At 38.7% G+C, this 18,832-nt stretch overlaps 1 protein-coding gene across 13 annotated transcripts in view; it reads left to right on the top strand.

The window, feature by feature from the left end:
- ZNF644 (zinc finger protein 644) overlaps positions 1 to 16,607 on the top strand; it is a 71,685-nt gene extending 55,078 nt beyond the window's left edge. For 6 of the 13 annotated variants that reach the window (XM_072342704.1, XM_072342705.1, XM_072342702.1 and 3 more), the window contains 6 exons: positions 320 to 875; positions 1,078 to 1,683; positions 4,246 to 4,368; positions 10,419 to 10,481; positions 11,556 to 11,658; positions 12,139 to 16,607. In XM_072342704.1, coding sequence (XP_072198805.1) covers positions 320 to 875; positions 1,078 to 1,683; positions 4,246 to 4,368; positions 10,419 to 10,481; positions 11,556 to 11,658; positions 12,139 to 12,331 — 1,644 coding nt within the window. In that variant the 3' untranslated portion in view covers positions 12,332 to 16,607. The other 7 variants (XM_072342714.1, XM_072342710.1, XM_072342709.1 and 4 more) reach the window with 6 other exon arrangements.
- Positions 16,608 to 18,832: the final 2,225 nt, after the last annotated feature.

Below are 18,832 nucleotides of genomic sequence, written 5' to 3'. Positions count from 1 at the left end.
GTGTCAAAGCAAGCAATAATTATTTACGTAGACCTAAATATGAAAACTACAATGGTTAAGAAATATACTAATTCTTATCCTTTACGTTTAAGAGTCCACCTCTGTGAGGTTTTTTTACATTTATTTTCTTCTTAAGGTAGCATCTGTAATAATTTTTTGTCGTGGAGTCAAATAATCTTAATTGCGAAGGAGCAGAAGGCTATAAAGATAATAGGCATGTAGCTGCAATGAGTGGTTAAGGAGGGATGGCACTGTTACAGGAGATGGTTTGGATTGCTGTTCAGATTTTCTGCATAAATTGGCTGTTGTTGTTTTACAGAGACTTAACTCTGCTGAAAAAAAAGACAGCTATGAAACGGAGGATGAGAGTTCCTGGGATAATGCTGAACTGTGTGATTACACTACGCGGTCTGTGGAGGATGAATCTTACAGTGATATTAATCAGGAGCATGTAAGCCTATTCCCCATTTTCAAAGGTAAAATGGAAGATCATGAAGCTGGTGATAAATCTTCACTTAGTTATGAGCAGAATGATGGCTTTTATTTTGAGTATTACGAAGATGCTGAGAGTAGTAACTTCCTGCATGATTTGCATGATGCGCAGAATTTAGAAAATGTAGGATCTGCATTGCCAAAGCATAATTCAGTTTTCCATTGGACTGATTTGTCACTTGAAAAGAAGTCCTGCCCATACTGCCCAGCAACCTTTGAAACAGGTGTTGGATTGTCCAACCACGTCAGAGGACATCTTCACAGAGCTGGATTAAGCTATGAAGCCCGTCATGTTGTTTCACCAGAACAGATAGCAACAAGTGACAAAATGCAGCATTTTAAAAGAACTGGAACAGGAACTCCTGTTAAACGTGTTAGAAAAGGTATGTGGTTTTTTAATATGTTTTTTGTTGTTGTTGTTGTTGTTTTAAGTTTTGGTGTAGAGGGGACAAAGTGCACTAAATTGAGCACTAAACGAGACTTGCTTTATTTTGTTGTAAAGCCTCTCTTCGTCCTTGTGATTTGCTATTGTAATATTTAACAGTACATAATTGTCAAAATACATGAAAATTATTTTCTTTGTAGCAATTGAGAAATCTGAAACTTCCTCTGAGCACACGTGTCAGCTTTGCGGAGGCTGGTTTGATACTAAAATTGGATTGTCAAATCATGTGCGAGGACACCTGAAGAGGCTTGGCAAAACCAAGTGGGATGCACACAAGTCTCCGATCTGTGTTTTGAATGAGATGATGCAAAATGAAGAGAAGTATGAAAAAATACTAAAGGCTTTGAATAGTCGCCGTGTTATTCCCAGACCCTTTGTTGCTCAGAAATTTGCATCAAATGATGACTTTTTATCTCAGAATGTTTTACCTCTCGAAGCATACCATAATGGCCTAAAGACTGAAGATATATCTGTGTCTGCATCAGAGGAAGAAGGGCTGAGTTTCCTAAATGAATGTGATGAAACAAAAGCAGTACTACATAATGAAAAAAAAAATCAGTCACTTACACTGATAGAACTTCTGAAAAATAAAAGGTTAGGAGAAGAAAGGAGTCCTGGTATTTCTTCTCAAAAGATTCATAATCAAACTGCGAGAAAGAGGTTTGTTCAGAAATGTGTTCTTCCATTAAATGAAGACAGTCCATTGATGTATCAGCCACAAAAAATGGACTTGACTATGCAGTCAGGTAAGAAGGTGTTTCTCGCTGTCTTGACAGCATTTCCAAACAAATGTTTTAATTCACAGAAACTGTACAAGTGCAGAGGATTTTAATTGGGAATTTGTTTATGTAATTCTTGTTTCATTTCCAGAGGATCTTGACTGCGAGAGGTAGCACAAGAAATTTTTCTTGTGTATTTTTTCTTAAGTGAATACTCAGTACTGAGGGCCTTTGGCACAGAACGTAGTACCTGTTCTTCATATGGTTGGGCTTACAGATTCAAAGCGGGCACAAAACGAGCCTCAAAATGGAAGAAGACAGATCCTGCAGTAACCATATGTTGAAGTGTCCGGGCATATTTGGTAGACTTAACAGTTCTGAAATGTTTGGGCTTGTGGCCCTGTTTCTGGGCTTTAAAACTACTGGTTTGAGAATCACATCATTTAAATCTTGGAGGTTTGTGCAAAGCACCATTTGCTCGAACTGACAGAACTGTGGATGCCATTATTAGCATGTAGTATTTTAAATTGGTTAATTTCTCTTGACTGATTGTGATGCTTTTAGGCAAACATGCTTTTACACCATAGATTAATTATTGTTTGTTTTGAAATTGTGGCTGCTCTGAGAAACTGATCCTTTCTTAAGGTCTGTCTGTCCTGAGGGAAGATGTGTGTTAGTTGGAATACAGCCGTAGCTGGTAGGGTTCTGATATGCAGCATCCGACTGATAGGGACAAAGATGTTCCCTGCACTGAGACTTGCGCTGATGAAGCAATTCCGTAATCAACTTTCTAGCTACTCTGTACTTACAAAGCAGTTTTTTTTAGAGTGATGTTTTTAACCTACTTGTCACTAAGAGTTATTTCTAGTCTTGGGAAATTCTAGGAGGATTCTTTTCAGTGTGTATGTAGAACTTACATTTACCTGTTTCTTGTTGGAGCACCACCTTAAGGTGCTGCAAGACTCTTCAGGCTGAGGAGAAGGATCTTAGTTTTATACTCCTGACTTTTTTGGTTCTGTTGGTATTTTCATTAGTACCCAGTGCAGGTTACTAAAATTGGCAGTGCTTTGTACTTTTTTTCGCCTCTATTCTTGTCTGCCCTTAAAGAAATAAGAAGTCCAGTGTACTCGGAAGTTCTTTTAAGGGACTATGAAAGTGTGGCGATCAGTTTCTTGAGGTGACTTTCTAAAATGGCAGAGGTGGAACAGAATCATGTTCAGCGTCATGTGGATACATGTGGTTGTTGTTGAAGAAAGGAGGTTACTTTATCCAGGAAGATGTGTCTTTGACAGGCTCAATTATTTGAGAAACCAACTAGAGAAGGAGCTTGCCAAAACAGAACTGTTATTGCTGTCTGTTCAATATTTACTGCTGAGTGCTGGGTAGCAGCACCTGTTTGGTTGCGATGAACGATCAGGTTAAAATGAACACATGCTTACATAATACTAACAGTTATGTATGGGGCCCTGTAATTATCTGCGGCTGAGGTAACAGTTTGACAACTAACGATCGCACTGTGCCAGTTGAGTTGGTGAGAAAGTATTTAGCATCGAGTTGAAATTCTTCAGTGCTTCCTAAGAAGGCAAATGTTTCTAATCTCGTTTCTAGTTTTCAAAAAGTTTTGTGGTTTTTTTTCTTTCTCTTGTTGTTGTTATTTGTTTTTTAAACCAACCAGGCCTTCTTCTTTAACTTACCTGAAAAAAACTGCACGTCTTCTGTGTGCTGCTGGAGAATAAGACTCTTTCCTTCCTGCAAGCAGAGGCTTTCTTTCTGAGTAGATTGGGCTTTTTTATCTGTTCTAATAATTTATCAGTGGAGAACTGGAAACAGTATATCCTTAGTGAAACGAGGGGAGAACATTATGGCAAAGTTGAGCAGGGGAGAAGTAATAATGCTTTCTTTGTCTGGTAAGTGAGGGGTTCAGTATTGTTTCACTTTCACTGTTTTCCTGTGATAAAAGCATGCTGCTTTGTTGGTTATTTAGCACAGAGATTTTAGCAAAAAACTTTGAATCGTTAACTTTCATTATTGGTGATGCATCTAAAGTAATGAACAGAAAAGGCACTCAACAAAATGTTTTGTCTAACAGCTGTTCAGTTATGTGCTTTACCACCTTTCTCTCTAAGCCTTCAACAGTAGCCTAATTTAGTATTGAGCCTTTCTGTCTTATGGGTAAAACACTTTTAATTACTGCTTTGTCAACCAGACTTTTAAAATTCTCTTTATTGGAAATGTTACAAACTCTGAAATTTCTCAACAGTTCTGTGCTATTCAAATTGCAGGATTGTGTTTTGGGGATAGAGCTTCGTGATACGGAGATGTGTAGGAAATTGTTAGTAGCCTGATGCAGAGTAGCCTAATGGGTTCAAGTTGCCTTCCTTCTGTTCTTTTCAAATAACAAGGTTTGGCTTAAAGCACTACGTGGAAAGCTAATGATGGTTAACTTCGATCCTCCTAATATACTAAACAATTGCATCAATGCAGTGAATATATTTAAAACCATCTTTATTACAGAAAACCTTTTACAACGCTTTGAGAATTTCATTTTTTGAAGAGAGAACTGGATTATAGTTTTCTTTTGAATGATAGGTATGCCTGTGAAGCTTAGAACGTGTGTGCATTGCAATACGACGTTTACAAGTGCTGTTAGCCTGTCCAACCACTTACGCGCTTATGCACGAAAGAAGAGTGCTGGACTTTTGACTGGGACAGGTATGTTTTGTTACAGATGTAAAAGCAAAGTCTGTCTATGATACATTTTCTTCATCAGACTGGACAAAAGCATATGTTAATTCAAAATAATTTTGAAGCTTCCGTTGATAAACAGTTTATTTGCCATACAACTTCAGCAACTTGTAAACAAAGATATGTTGCTGTTGTCCACTCTCATGTCTGATTTTCATTCTTACTCATTTATTTTGGATCCAACACTTAAGGTATGTGTAAGCAAAACTGAGAGATGTTCACTCAAAATTCATTCTTCCACAATATCACAATTTCCAAACCAACTAGTTGACCATCTAACAAAGTCTTTATAAGCGCTTCAACAATTAAAAACATTAAGAAATAATTATATTACATATAGCTACTAAGAATACTGTAGCTAAAAACGGAAGAACCAAGTAATTTTCCAACTCGTATATTTCAACCAACATAGTACATGTAGCTGTTTTCATTTTTTGTTTGGTTCACAAACCAGTCATGGAGTGATTGACAGTAGAGTGAGTGTGGTACAGCGCTTGGCACTGCTATTAATGCTTTTTTTATTAAAACACACGTATATTGAAGATCTTCTAGTATTCCATATTTTGACTCATTTCCAAAGACATGCAGTTTTCTTGGCTGTAGGCAGATTCCTGAGTTTACTTGGAGTATTGCTTAGATTAGTGGGATTTTGTATGGTCAGCAGCAAGCTGGGGAGCAAACATGGAATTTAGTGAGGAAAACAAATTTTAAACTATGAAGTAATTCAGAAGGCAGCAATCAGTTTCCTGCATTGACAAGCACAAGCATTTACATAATGCTGGAAAAATATAGAATTCCGTTTTTCATGTGCAGATGCGATTTGTTATGCTATATTATATAATCACAGATAGTTTCAGGCCTTCTCTGTGACAGGCTGGAAAACATTTAAATGAATTTTACACACTGAGCCTGTGGATGCCAGGGCTTGTTATGCATAATGATATAATAAAGTAGATTTAGAATAAAAACAGTTGCACCAATATCCACTATGTAGCAGAATATGATTTTAGGGGTTCTGAAAGTTTTCATGTTTACACAATAGAAACATGGCAATAGCGGGCTTCTTTTACCACTGCTGTTGTTTGATGGTGCTAGCCCTGTGCTGAGTTTTTTGCTTCTATACCTACTGGTAAATATAACTATATTTAATTTGCACATTAAAATCTACCAGTTATTAAATGAAGGAGACACTGGGGCAAAGAAACTAGTACACAGAGCCTGGATCCTAGAGAAGCTCCTTTCACATCAGCTAAATAGGAAATGTGGATGAAGCTTTGGAAGTTTTTTGTTTTGTGGTGTTGTGGTTGTTGGGTTTTTTGTTGTTGGTGGTGGTTTTTAAGGAACAGTTTGCAAACTAATAATAGCATGCTCATCTGAGCAGTTGATGCCTTCTTTTTACAAACTTAAACCTCCTGGGTCTTGTATCCTTGGAACTAGAAGTTAGTTTAAAATGAAGCTATAAAGAAAGCTTAACAAAAAATCCAAAAACTTGCTTATGATCTCAGAAGGTAGAGCTGATATAGATTAATGGCCTATGCCATACAGATAAAGGCATTTCACTGAAAATGGTGACTTAAGGGAGACTTAAGTTATGGCTGTAATGTTATGCAACCAATGCACATGTGCTTATTTAGTAGTTGCCATTAAAAGCTTTGCACAGTTACCAAGGTTATAAATTTGACTGTTTGCTCATTGACTCTTCATTTGAGCAAGCTCAGTATAAATCTGATAGACCAGATAATACACTTATAAAGTGTTGGGTTGTTTTTCTTCCTGCTACTCCTCCATACATTGGAAGTTTCGCTAGGAGGATGACAGCTTTATGAGATTTCACTGGCACACACCAATTTAAAACTTTGCTGAGTGTTGTGCTTGGGCGCATTTCAGTCTATCTTTTTAAAAATAATTGTGGTTGTGAGCCACTTATAGACGTCTTCTACTTGGCTTCAGCTTGGAACTTTTATGGAGACAATGACAATACATTTACACAGGTTTCTTTTTCAGTTTTCTTGAGGTGATTTCTTACATCTTCTGAAGCATACCAAACTGCCATAAAGAAATCTTATTGGTTGCATATCGCAGAATGGCCTGGGTTGAAAAGGTCCTCAGAGATCATCTGGTTTCAACTCCCCTGCCATGGGCAGAGTTGCCATATTTGTTTTAGTTTCTTGGTGTCATTAAATAAGTGTGTGCAAACATGAAAGCTCTAGTTCTATGATTTCGCAGTTGTTATGGGAGCTATTTAGGTGTTACTGTTTAGTAAAAGAAGTACAGTAAGCTGTACAAGTCACCTAAGTGAGAGCTGTCCCAGCGCTACATTAGTATGTGCACTAGTCTACTCAATTTTTCAGTTTGACTTGTGTGTTTCCAATAGATGGTTATCATCTTGCTTTTCTAGCAGATGCCCTTTTTCTCCAGAATCAGCAACTTGATTTCATTTAGTCAGTGTTACCAGTTACATTCTTTTAAATGCAACTTGACATTTTTAGTTATAACTCAGTTACAAAAGTTACATAATAGTAAATTTTTAGAATGGGCTCAGGAGAAAAATATTCAGAAGTGGAACTCTCTAGCTGTTGGCTGTTCGAATTAGTGTTTGTTACTAAGCTTACTTTGTGCGTAGCATAGCAAATGCTTCACTGAGTTCGTTCTTATAATTACTGGCTTTTGCATTAGTGGTTGCATGATGGTCTTCTCACGTTTCTCAGAGTGTGTGTCAAACTGACTCTACTCAGAATCTACTAAATGCATCCTGCCCTTCTTGGTGCAGTTGTATATCCAGCTTCCTTTCTTTTCCTTTTACCAGGCTTCTCTTCCTACCTGAAATCTGCTTGTTCTGTCTTACACCTTGGCTTTTTACATCTTCTCTTTTTCTTTCTCTGTCCACCTACCCAATCTCTTCTTAACAGCTGTCATTTTCTGGGAGTCATCACTCTCTTCTTCTTTGGTCTCTGCTTCTGTAGATGGAGAGTACTCTCCCAGAAGTTTGGGAGAGGACAATAATATACAAGTAAGGACTTTGACTTGGAGCCAGCAGTATGGCTGAGGTAGTGATTTCTGTGGCTACCAGCTTTCCAAATAGTTTCTAATATTGCGATTGTAGATTCAGGAAGTTTGCCGTGGAAGCGTGTGCAACCAAAGCAGGGATCAGAGATCTGCTGGATTTGCACATCTTTATTTGATGCTGATCAGCCAGCACAGTGGGCTAAATTTAGCATTGCATAAAATCCTTCAGAGAACCAAATAACTGGAGAATTTCATATGTGTGTGTGTGTGTGTGTGTAAAAAAAAAAAAAAATCTGGCTTTCTTCTGCATTGTACTTGGCAATAATGATGAGACAAGGTAAAAAATTATTGAATTTGACAAATTAGTGAATAAATACACAAGAAGGATATTTTTCTAGCTTGGCGCTGTTTTTAAATGGTTAACAAGAGTCACTTATGTATGCAGTTATTCAACTTGTGTCATATTTTATGACAAGAGTGGAAATCTTAATAAAGACTGAGCATCAGTATACTGAAAGGAAAGGTGAAAGGTGTTTCACTTTGGAGGGTATTAAGAAGTGGAGCTGCAGGTTAGCGTAGGTGTGTCTTAATTTTGAGACTCAGACCAAAGATCATGGAATTAAGGATCTCCAGTTGTGATGTTCGTAATTCATATTGTCCTAGATGTACTGCTTGTAACCTCTTATCTCCATCTGCTTGTCAGTCCTTCTTGATATACTGTCAAAAATGCAGTAGGTTTTTATATACAGCCTTTTGATATCACATGTGATTTTCTAAACATAATGATCAAATTGGACTTGAGTGCCTCAAGAAGTTTATTCCAGAGTTTGGTTATCTTCCTTTGTTTTACATGAGTTTTCTCTCTGTCATGCTGTATCAGAGTGTGGATGAAGTGGTACAACTTGTTGTTCACAAAAGGCTTTTGGAAGCAGCAGCTGGGAAGCAGTGGGTGGCCAAACTTGAAGGAAGGATGCTTCTTTCAAAGAGAACTGGTCCTTTATGGAGAAAGGCCCATGATAACGAAGGTTAATAGTTTCAGGTGCTGTCTTAGCACAAAGTAGGCATAATTACAGGTAGCTCCTACATCTCTTGGGCAGTTTGCTGCAAGTACAGTCTGAATTTCTGTTGCAAGGACTGCATTATCTTTGGTCTCTTCCTGAAAGTGCTAAAAACACTTTCTGCTGAGGTCATCCTTTGTTTTACAGAAAAGGAATCAGAAGAGTTTTGATCAGAACATGCTTTGTTACAGACGAAACAATAGTTTGTCTTATTTGATGCTCGCAAATGCTTGCGGTCATCATACCAGCAGTGTGTAAGCAGGTGTGACATGTAACTTCATTTAAAGTTGTTACTCTCTTGATAGACAAAAGTGGAATTAATATGACAGTTACTGGTTTGTGTCCTTGAGAACTGGTGTTGGAATTAGAGTTTTCAATCAAGTTTACCCAGATCTTACTACTCTTTTTCTCAATTTTTCTGCTACAGTGAGATTACTTCAAAATATACTTGTGTTGCTTTGCACCCTCAAAAATGTAAATAAATATGTTTACTAGGTCATAATTCAAAGGTAACAAAAATAACCCTTGCAGAACACAGATTTAATATTCTTAGTATTTTTTGTGTTTTTAATAGCAGCTTCTTTCTGGGCATGTGTGCTATGTCCAATCCTTGCTAAATTATTGTAAGAATGCATTGAGTGATCTGATTATTGTTTTTCTTGAAGTTTCATTATATTTTCTGCTCTTCTTTTTGTATTTTCTCTGTCTAGCATGACTGTTGTAAATGATGCAAAGATATCCATATGTCTGTTTCGCTTTGGTTTGCTTTTTTTATTTTTGTTTGTTTTTTTTAATTGTTCTTGGGAAAATATACCTTACAAGGAGGTAGTAACGACTACTTCTAGTGTATTATGATTGCTTGTTTATCTGTGTTGCTGTCCATTTGATTTCGTAGTAGTTCAGAGGGGTTTTTTTCCTAGAAGAATATACAAATGCTTAAAACCATTTGGGAGCTCTGTTACAGAAAACCAAATAAGAAGGTGAAGACTCTGAAATGCTTGGGATGTGTGTGAGTAGAATCAAATTTCTTGATGAGAATGAATGCCTTAAGTATGCCAATGTGAAGGAATCAAGCTAGTTCTTGTTTCAAATGCCTTTGGGCTTTTCTAGGTGGAGCCTGCTGTCTACTGTTTTTTCTTCTTATTTGTATCAACTGACATCATCAGCTAACTAACATCAGGTGCAGCTCCTGGATGCCTTTGCATTCAAAGCAAACGATGACTTGTAATTGTTTCCTTCCTTCACGTGGCATTTTGCAAAATCAGCAGTGGCAAAACTTGTGCTGTAACAACTGCTTCAGATAAGTCTTCCCTCATGCAAATAATTCTCTTCAGAGAATCAGCCTCTAGGTTTCGGTATTTTGTCTGCTTACATTTCTGGTGATGATGTTACTGGTACTGAAATATGAGACATATTTATACTACTCAGTAGTTCCTAAAGCTTTAAAGATAGTGATTTTCCTTCCTAATCATGTAAAGGGTATCTTTTTTGATGAGAACATAAAACAGTAAGGACCCCTTGCCTGTTCACTTTTTCAGAAGTTATCTTGGCCATTTCTTTCTCACTGGCCTTATATTGAGACTGCTTTGCTTCCCTCGGTACTGTCAGAATAAAAACACTGTTGAGGCTCATCTTTATAATGATGGCTTCACCCAGAGTCTGAAAGAAGTTTCTTTAGGTTGGTGTCTCCTCCTTTTCTACTTGTCCGCAGTCTGATTCATTCTCTGGTTCCTTCAAACCTCCAAAAATCATTCATTTTTTTTTCGAGGTACTCTGAGAATCTTCAGTCTGGGGATGGAAATGGGAAGTGCTCACTGTGTCTACAAGTTTAAGGTTTAGCTGCAGGGTAAAAACAATGTTTGAGAGGTGATTTTTTGGAAGACATAAGAGGAATTACGGATGCAATTGAGCCTATTTGTATGTTCTTTAAATCAGCATGTTTTGCCTCCACAGATGACGTCTTATGCTTCAGGATACTAAGCTTTTCTGTTTTCTGTTACACAAGTCAGAACTTAGGCAAGTTTAACAGCTTTTGAATTCCATTGCTAAGATGTCTCAGTAGCATAGCATGTGCCTTGTTAGTATCAATATCACTCATTACTGACCTTCAGATTTCCGTGTAGTTTTAGTGTGAGTATCTTGTGTTTTTGGAATACAGTATAGCTAGATAACACTTAGCAGTCCCAAACTTCTTGTCTTTCTTGAGCCTTATCAGCTGTTTTCATCATACCAATATTAACTCAGTTTAACGCCCCCATCCTCCAACTTTGGCTACATTCTAGAATCTCCAGGTTTTGTTGTAGAATCCCGTTGCATCTGTTTATGGAAGATGTAAACTTTTGAATGCTAATTGAACCTGCTTGCGATGTGTTTTCAGATAACACACATTTACTTTCATAAATGCTTTCAAACAGACGGGATTAAAAAAGATGGCCTTGCCATCCCTGTTGGTTGTTTTAATACCATCTACTGTAGAGTATCAATACGTAATTTTTGCAAGATGCAGTACGGTTCAGACAGGAGTGAGGAGGAAGTTCCATTTGAAGTTCATCCATAGTATATGAAAGGAAAAAGGTTTTGCATCGTTGAAAACGAATGACAAGTGTTGCATTCAAACTAGAAATTCTTCATTGCATTAGCTGAAAGATACAACTTGGTGAAGATGCAACCTGCTTGAACATGAGCGGTTTTACAACGTTATTTGAATGACAAAACAGTTTTCCACATTTTGACAGTGATTTTTGAAGGAAAGGATATTTCCAATGGTGCTTTGCTTTTGTATAATTCCAGAAGTTAGCAGGTGCCTGCTGGTACTGAAACAACAGTTTAATGCTGAATGTTGATTATTTAGTCTTTCAGACTGCTGTGCTTGAAGAAAGAGGTGGAGGTGGGGAGAAAGGCATCAGATGTTTCACCAGCACACTCTTAGAGCATGTTGTGATTGTTTTGGAATGTAGCTATAACTAAACATACAATAACAAGGAGGTAGATATCTTTTCACCACTTCTATAGGGAATGCTCAGTGAATATCTCTGGTTTAACACTGTCTGAAATATCGCTTTTTACATATGGAAATTTCTCTCTTCTTAGCTTTGGACTGTAAGCAAAAGAAGTCAAGGTCAAGATCTGGAAGCAAGAAAAAAATGATGCCATTACCTCATAGTGCTGATGAAGTTTACATACTCAGATGCAGGTACATAGGGTTATTTTAATTGAAAGACTGTGTTCTTAAGAGCTTGCTTATTTTGGCTGTAGGAATATTTAAGATTATATACTGTAATGTTTGTGATGACTCTGGATATGACTAGGGGGAAAGCAGTTGATTATTTTCATTAATTCGGACAAGATAATTTGAATCAATCATACTTAGTTATTAAATTGCCAGCTCCCATTTCTATAACTAAAATCTTACTGGCCATGTTTGCGTAATACTCTGTTCTTCAAAAGAGACCTTAAGAGGATCAGATTGTTATTCCTAGTATTACCAACATAGGAGCATAACTTGTATGAACTGCAGAGAATTATGTTTATGACTACTACAGATGAACTCAGTTTCTAAGGTTTTCAGCTAAACGTATGTAAAGGCAGACTTCAATAAAATAAGGGCTTTGTTTGAGTAATTACTGAGCAGTGCTGGATATATCTTGATGGAACAATTTTAATATTTGCATAGGTTTTGTGGTCTGGTCTTTCGAGGACCTTTGTCTGTTCAAGAAGACTGGATAAAGCACTTGCAGCGACACATTGTCAACGCAAATCTTCCACGGACTGGAGCTGGCATGGTTGAAGTCACATCGCTACTTAAAAAACCTGCTTCGATTACTGAAACTTCATTTTCTTTACTGATGGCAGAAGCAGCATCATAGAACAAGAAAACATTTTCAATTTGAATTGGATGTAAATTTGAAATACTTCGTCATTTTTTAAAATAAATTGTTACACTAAATTATGTTTATAAATCCTAAAGGCAAAAATAGAGGAAGTGGATTACGATAACATCAAAGTAAATTGAATACTTAACAGTTACAGTAAGTAGTCTTTATATTTTATATAGGGTGGAAGATGTGTTTTTAAGGTTTATTATGTTTTTGTCAGTTACTGTGTTCACTATCAATACAAGACCATTACATGTATGGCAGCCATTTTTAAATCGTTGCACATGGGTACTTAAAAGACAGATTTTAATAAAACAAAAGAAACCACGTTCTCTGCAGTGTTACCCAAATCAAGGCTCTGTTTATTCCAAAAAAATAAAAAATTAAAATTAAAAAAAAAAAAAATTACATAGTAAAATAAGATATTATATTTTGTTTGTATGTATGTAGTGTTTTGTATGATATCAAGAACTGCTAATACAATTTACTCAACTTTAGGGCATTAAATACCATGTTACTTCATAGTTCAAGAGACTGTTTCATTCAAATAGGGCAATTAGTACTCTTCTATCTAGGTGTGTAAGTGTTTTTTTTAAATCACATGAGGCTTTTTGTACTAAAAAGTGGAGGGAAACTTGTCTAAACAAATTTCTAAGATACGTATGTACATAATACTGGAAATTTGTGGTAAGGAAATATTCTTTACTTCAGTTGCATTTCTCACTGACAATAAAGTGGTGCATCCATGCTACCTCCTACTTGTCAACAAAGATGGTATTTACCCTTATGTTTTTGTATCATAGTAGATTCAATCCAACTTTCTTTATTACAAAGCATCTTTTTGTTAACAAGTTTGTTCTTTATGATGATTTACTTAAAGTCTGACTTGCTTACAGGAGTTTGCCTCTCTACTATTTTATTTAACACTGTAGAAATGTACTAATAAGCATTGCTCACTACACGGTTAGAGTAGCCTTTTCATTTATAATTCTGTTTAAAAGGTTGATCATTTTAGAAGATTTGAACACAGGTTGAAATGTTTCTACATATGAAGAGAATGTTTACAACTTAAATTTTAGAGCTTGTTTTGGATGTGATTATATGTATGAAAACTGTAACACTATGCTCATGCTAAGGACCTACTTACAGAATTACTGAAATAAATGTGCTGTGAGGATGGAAATATGGTGCAGGTGTCTTGGTCATGCTGAATTGTGTTTGTTCATTCAAACTGTCTTTGAAACATGATTTTTGTTTAAATCATAAGTCAGATTCCTCCACAAATCAATTTTGTATGCAAATAACATTTCATTTTACTCACATAGGGTAACAAATACTGTAGTTAAGCCAAGGATATGCATTGATATTTTCCTTATATGTAAATAAAGTTAAAAGCAGTTAAAGCAAGAGGAGTATTTTGGTAGAGTATATACATACCTCACTGCCAGTGAAATTGCTTTCCTATGGTATATCTCCTTACCAGAAAAATCTCTAAATAAAAAAGGTTTAAAGAAAATCTAAATGTCTATAATGTGAAGCATTTATTTACATTGTGTGAATTAAGTTTGTGAAATGGATTTGTCTTGCTTGAAATTAAAATATTCTCATTATCTTAAGTAAAAATAAGTTTACTTGCAATAAAATGACTTGTTCAGACACGTTACATCTGGTTGGTTGAAAATATGAATGATGTCGATCTGCCTCGTACGTGTGCAGTTATCACACCAGGTTTGTTAACCTTCAGATCAAACAGATGAACTAAAACCAAGCAGTTGTGGAGGATGGAGTCCTGAGACAAGGCCATCCTATGTCTGGCGAGGTTATCATTCAGTTAACGCTGTCGGGTGTTTTACTGTACAAGTTCCAACCGTTAACACAAACTTCGTTGTCCAAATTGTATTCCTACTGCTTTGTTCTGGTTTTTAACCTGGAAAACTCCCCTCGGTCCATCAAAAGGCCAGAAATAAAAATTACTTCAGAGATTTTAGGAAAGATAAGCAGAGCGTTGAAGTGTGTTGCAGACATATTATGTGTGTACAGACTGACTAAAACATTCTGAGCTTGTATATAATTAATTGTGGGATTTTTTTATATGATGTGAAAATGAAATATTTACAGCAACATGTTGAAACAGAGGGAAGCGATCGGATCATCTTGAATGTTTGTAATGCTTTAATTGAGTGGTTGTTTACTCGTGTCACCAAAAAGGGGTGTCGTTGAGCACCAGATTCTGTTGCTGTTTAACGTGAAAAATCCAATGAAGTGCAAATTATATTTATCTAGAATGTTTATAAGGGAAAGCCATACCGTGCAGAATTTAGCATCTGCAAAAACAAAAGAAAACCACTTGTCTAGATTTGTAATAGTAAATCTAGTTAAATTTATTTTGTCCCTTCAGCCACAGTAGTGAACACCAAAAATATAAGGCTGTGGCTGAAGAGCAGGAAGCTCTATTCCTGCCTGGGTTCCGAAATGATGTTCTCTGGTTAGAAATAGCTGTTTTCACTGGCAGGCTTTGGGTGTGTGTTGGAGCTGCCCGGGTGCTTAGCTGTGTGTTTTTTGTCGATGTTCCTGCCCTGCTTACATCAGATCCGTGCTATAATATAGTTTTGAAATATAGAAAGAAGTCCTGGAAGTCCTCTGATAAGTAAATTCATTGCATATTAAAGCTGATGTGGACTGAATGATGAAACGAAATGTGCACATGCTTTCTTTAGCTTATAGGTCTCAGGTGGGGCTATTTGGTTTCTGTTGCTTGGAAATAAACCTCTTTTGCCGATTCCTACTGGGAGATAGAAGCTCACCTTTCCAGAGTTACAGAGGTTCTAATAAAATGGGTAGAGTCCATTAGATCATGTGAAGAGCAGGATGTCTGGAATTGCACATAGAAGCACAAGTGTTACTTGGCTCACCTTGGCTGTATTGCTTCAGGATGCAGTTGTTTTGTCATATTTGGTAATGGTGGTCAGTTGGTTTTGGTTCCTCATCACAGTCTTCCATGGATCAGGAGTTGCACTCCTCTTCCTGCACCTACCCCACCTTCTGGTAAAGCTCCTTTGAGTGGCAGCTTCTAAGTGTCAGAATACTCAAGTCAGGAAACCAGGGGTCCAGCTCCACGCTTTTGACTGGCTGCGTATTCAGTCCCAGTGCTATTTCCAAGTTGTCCTTATTAATAGAATAGCTCTATTTGCATTCCTTGAAAGAGGTTTCTGCAGGAGTTTGGAAATGTGCTTTTGAAGTGGGTGTGGTAACCACTGCCAGGTGGTGGTGTGGTCAGGCTGTATGTTCTATGAAAACTGAGTAGCAAAATGTCCCCGGGCGCTTAACTCCTTTTGGCCATATGCTGCTTCACGTGGATTGTGTGACTTGTGCTAATAGGTGGTTGGCACCCATGAGCCAAGGCAGTCCGGCCCTGCATGCTGGTGGAACTTCTGGCTCGGGGCTCAGCTTGCCCTGGCAGTCAGGGCCAGGCTGAGGCCTCTTCTTGATGGGAAAGAAGGTGTATATGAGACAGTAGCTACCTGGGAAGGGAGGAGGGAGCATGAAAGGTACCAAAGAGAGGGATTTTAACAGTTGGCACCTTTGTCCTGAGCCAGAGATTTCATGTTTGAAGTCCTAGATTCTTAGCCATGCTCAGGAAAATCAAGGTCTGAGGTAAGTGCTTCACAGGAAGAACATGAGTTGTGAACTGGGGCTTAGAGCTGTGCATGCACGCGGGGCTTGGGAAGGCCAGCTTTACAGGGCTGTGCTTACAGAGCTGTTGTGAAACAAATGCTTTTTTCTGGGCTCATCCTCTGTTATCCTACGAGTCAGTAATGCTTTTTAAAGGGGCTTTTCATTAATTCAATCTTTGACTTGATTTGGAAAATCTACAGGGGAAAAAATGGCTGCAAGTATGTGGAAAAAATAACAGTAAATAACAAGTACTTATTTGTAATGAATTGTAAGGGCTGTAGGAGCCTCCTCACTTAAGCACTACAGTTGACAGACTGTTCCAACTTTTTACCACAGTAGTTAGTGGCCTGGATACGTAACCAGTAGTTTCCTAGTCCAAAAACCACGTAATCCTGTGTCTGTTAAAAGAAAAAGGCATCTATTTAGAACAGTGCTTATTAAAAAGGTCGACTGCATCGTGAGTTCAGGTATTCCAATCTGCGTGCTTTGTAGGTGCTGTTGCCTGATAACGTGGGTAGCAATTTCAATGTAATGGAAATGTTTTGGCCAGAGCGCCAGGTCTGTAACCTCTTGCAATAAAATGTTCCTTTCTAACACTGCAGGCTTCTTGGTGTTCTTCCCCTTGCCCTGAGGTGAGCATGCACAGCATACTTCTGCTAGGCCAGCCTAACCTGGGTCTGCTTTCCTGAACAGCTGAGTAGTGAGACAAGGAGGGCATCCACTGGCTGTAGCCTGAAATACCAACAGGTGGGCAGGAGCTGGTGTCTGTGTGTTCGTCTTGGAGACCAGGAACACCACCTGGAAGGAGCACCACAAGAGCTGGGTGCCAGGCATGAAGCTGAATCTCTCATACACGGGGGCTGCCACCTGCAGATAACCCTCCCTAGCTCTTGTTCTGTGAAGTCCAGGTAAGCACTGCTGGCTGTCCTAACGCTGCCTGCCTTGCCTCTCTAACAGGGCTGATCGTGTCCAGCTCTGAAGGGATGGGGCTTACATATTAAGTAAGATGATAATCCTTTTTGTATCAGAGACCTGTACCATGAAACAAGTGATTTTCCTCATGCCCGTGCCTCCTTATCAATGGTCTGCCACTTAAAGTCTGTTGGGAGCTCCCAACCTCTGCGTGTTTAAACATCTGACGAAGTACACCTATGTCAGAGCAGCTGTGAATCACACCTGTGGTTCCCTGGGGAGGCTGCCCACCAGACCCTTTGTGTTACCTTCATTCCTAACTTGTCTAACTAGATTTTTGTTTATGTCCGTGTTTTCCCTTTCTCTGTTTCTTGTTCTCCAGGATTTTACCACAGGCCACTGCTGTTGAAGCTTTTTGAGGCAAGCCCTACGGGCTCTCATTGGTGTGAACACACACACAGTGCTGCTCAGTGTTCTCAGGTGTGTCTAATGGTCCGCTTTCTGATGCACTGCTCAGGAAGGTGCTAGATGGAGCCAAAGGGAGATTGGACATCTTAAAGTGACTTTGGAAGAGATGCTGTGCAGAGCAGAACCCCAAACCTGTGCAGTTCAAACCTTCTGAAGGCCCTGGAGGTTTCTAGTGTTTGGTATTGAACACTTGGAACCATGTTTCTGTTTTGCCTGCATACAGGTGAGCCTTTTTGGTTTTTAACTGCTGGCAGCCTTTCCAAAGACAATATTGGGAATATGGAGCATCTGCTTGAATGATTTTTGTGAACAAGCAGCTGGTTGGCATCTGTGAGCAAAGAGAAAAGGATAGGTGCTAAAGGCTGGCAAAGACATGGGAGATCTTTGTTTCACTGCTAATGATGGGTATGGCAGATAAGAATTTCTTAGGAAATCAAACAGTGATTTCAGTTGTATGTGTGCAAGCATCTCAGCAGTGCCTGAACAGCAGCACCCCATGTGCACACAGTGTTAGCTGCAGGCAAGCTGCAATCTGAGGGCTCCTGTAACATGCATGATGGCATAGCTTGTGCATAATAGGAAGAAGAGAGTAGGGAGAAGATATGGGTAGGAAGAAGAGGGGAAAGCCCTGGTTTTCCATTGCCCCTGCTGTGTTTGTGCTGAGTAATTATTAGTAGTCATTATAGTATTTGCTCATCTAGTCTCCCCAATGTCAGACACCATCAGTAACCAAGCAGGCTGAGTTTCCCCGTCTCAGTGTGAGGTGTACAACTGCTGCCCTAGTTTTGGAATGCTCAGAAAGCTGGTGGGTGTGCTGTCCCTGGAGACACTCAAGGTCAGGCTGGATGTGATCCCCACAGCCTCTGACCTGGTCAGTGCTGGGGAGTGACTGGGCAAGAGGAGATTGTGCCTGCTGCCACAAACACTGCTCAGAAATGGCTGCCACAGGGGCAGTGATGTGCCCCTTCCTTGGGCTGAGCTGCTGGGGAGGTACTGCTGGAGAATAAGAAACATGAAGTGCAGTGCTGACACCTGGCATCTTCCAGAAAGATATGTCGGTACTTCAGGACTGTATGTTGTGTAAACAAATAGCACGAGTGATTAACTGTGCCTGGGGAAGGCTGAGCAGTGCATCTGCAGCTCCTGTAAATGGGGAAACCTGAGTAAGTTGTTGTCTCTCAACAACAACAACAAAGGCAGTGTATGCTATAGACTGGGAAATGAAAGCCAAGAAGGTGGTGCAGTCAGTCAGTCATGAACTGCAGCCAGCGGTTTCCTCTAGATAGAGCCATGTCAGGCTGGGCAGTGCAGACACAGGCTCTGTCCGCAGGGCACAAAGCAACAACTTCAGAGAAAAGAGAGAGCAAGAGCTGACCAGTAAGTCATCCGCTGTGCTCTGCAAGAAGCCTTACAGAGGAATTTGTGGAGCAGATGGGC

This window comes from Excalfactoria chinensis, chromosome 8 (genome assembly GCF_039878825.1).
Source record: "Excalfactoria chinensis isolate bCotChi1 chromosome 8, bCotChi1.hap2, whole genome shotgun sequence".
NCBI classification, from domain to species: domain Eukaryota; kingdom Metazoa; phylum Chordata; class Aves; order Galliformes; family Phasianidae; genus Excalfactoria; species Excalfactoria chinensis.
The sequence above is the reverse complement of the archived record's forward strand: the minus strand, read 5'-3'. Positions and strand labels throughout refer to the sequence as shown.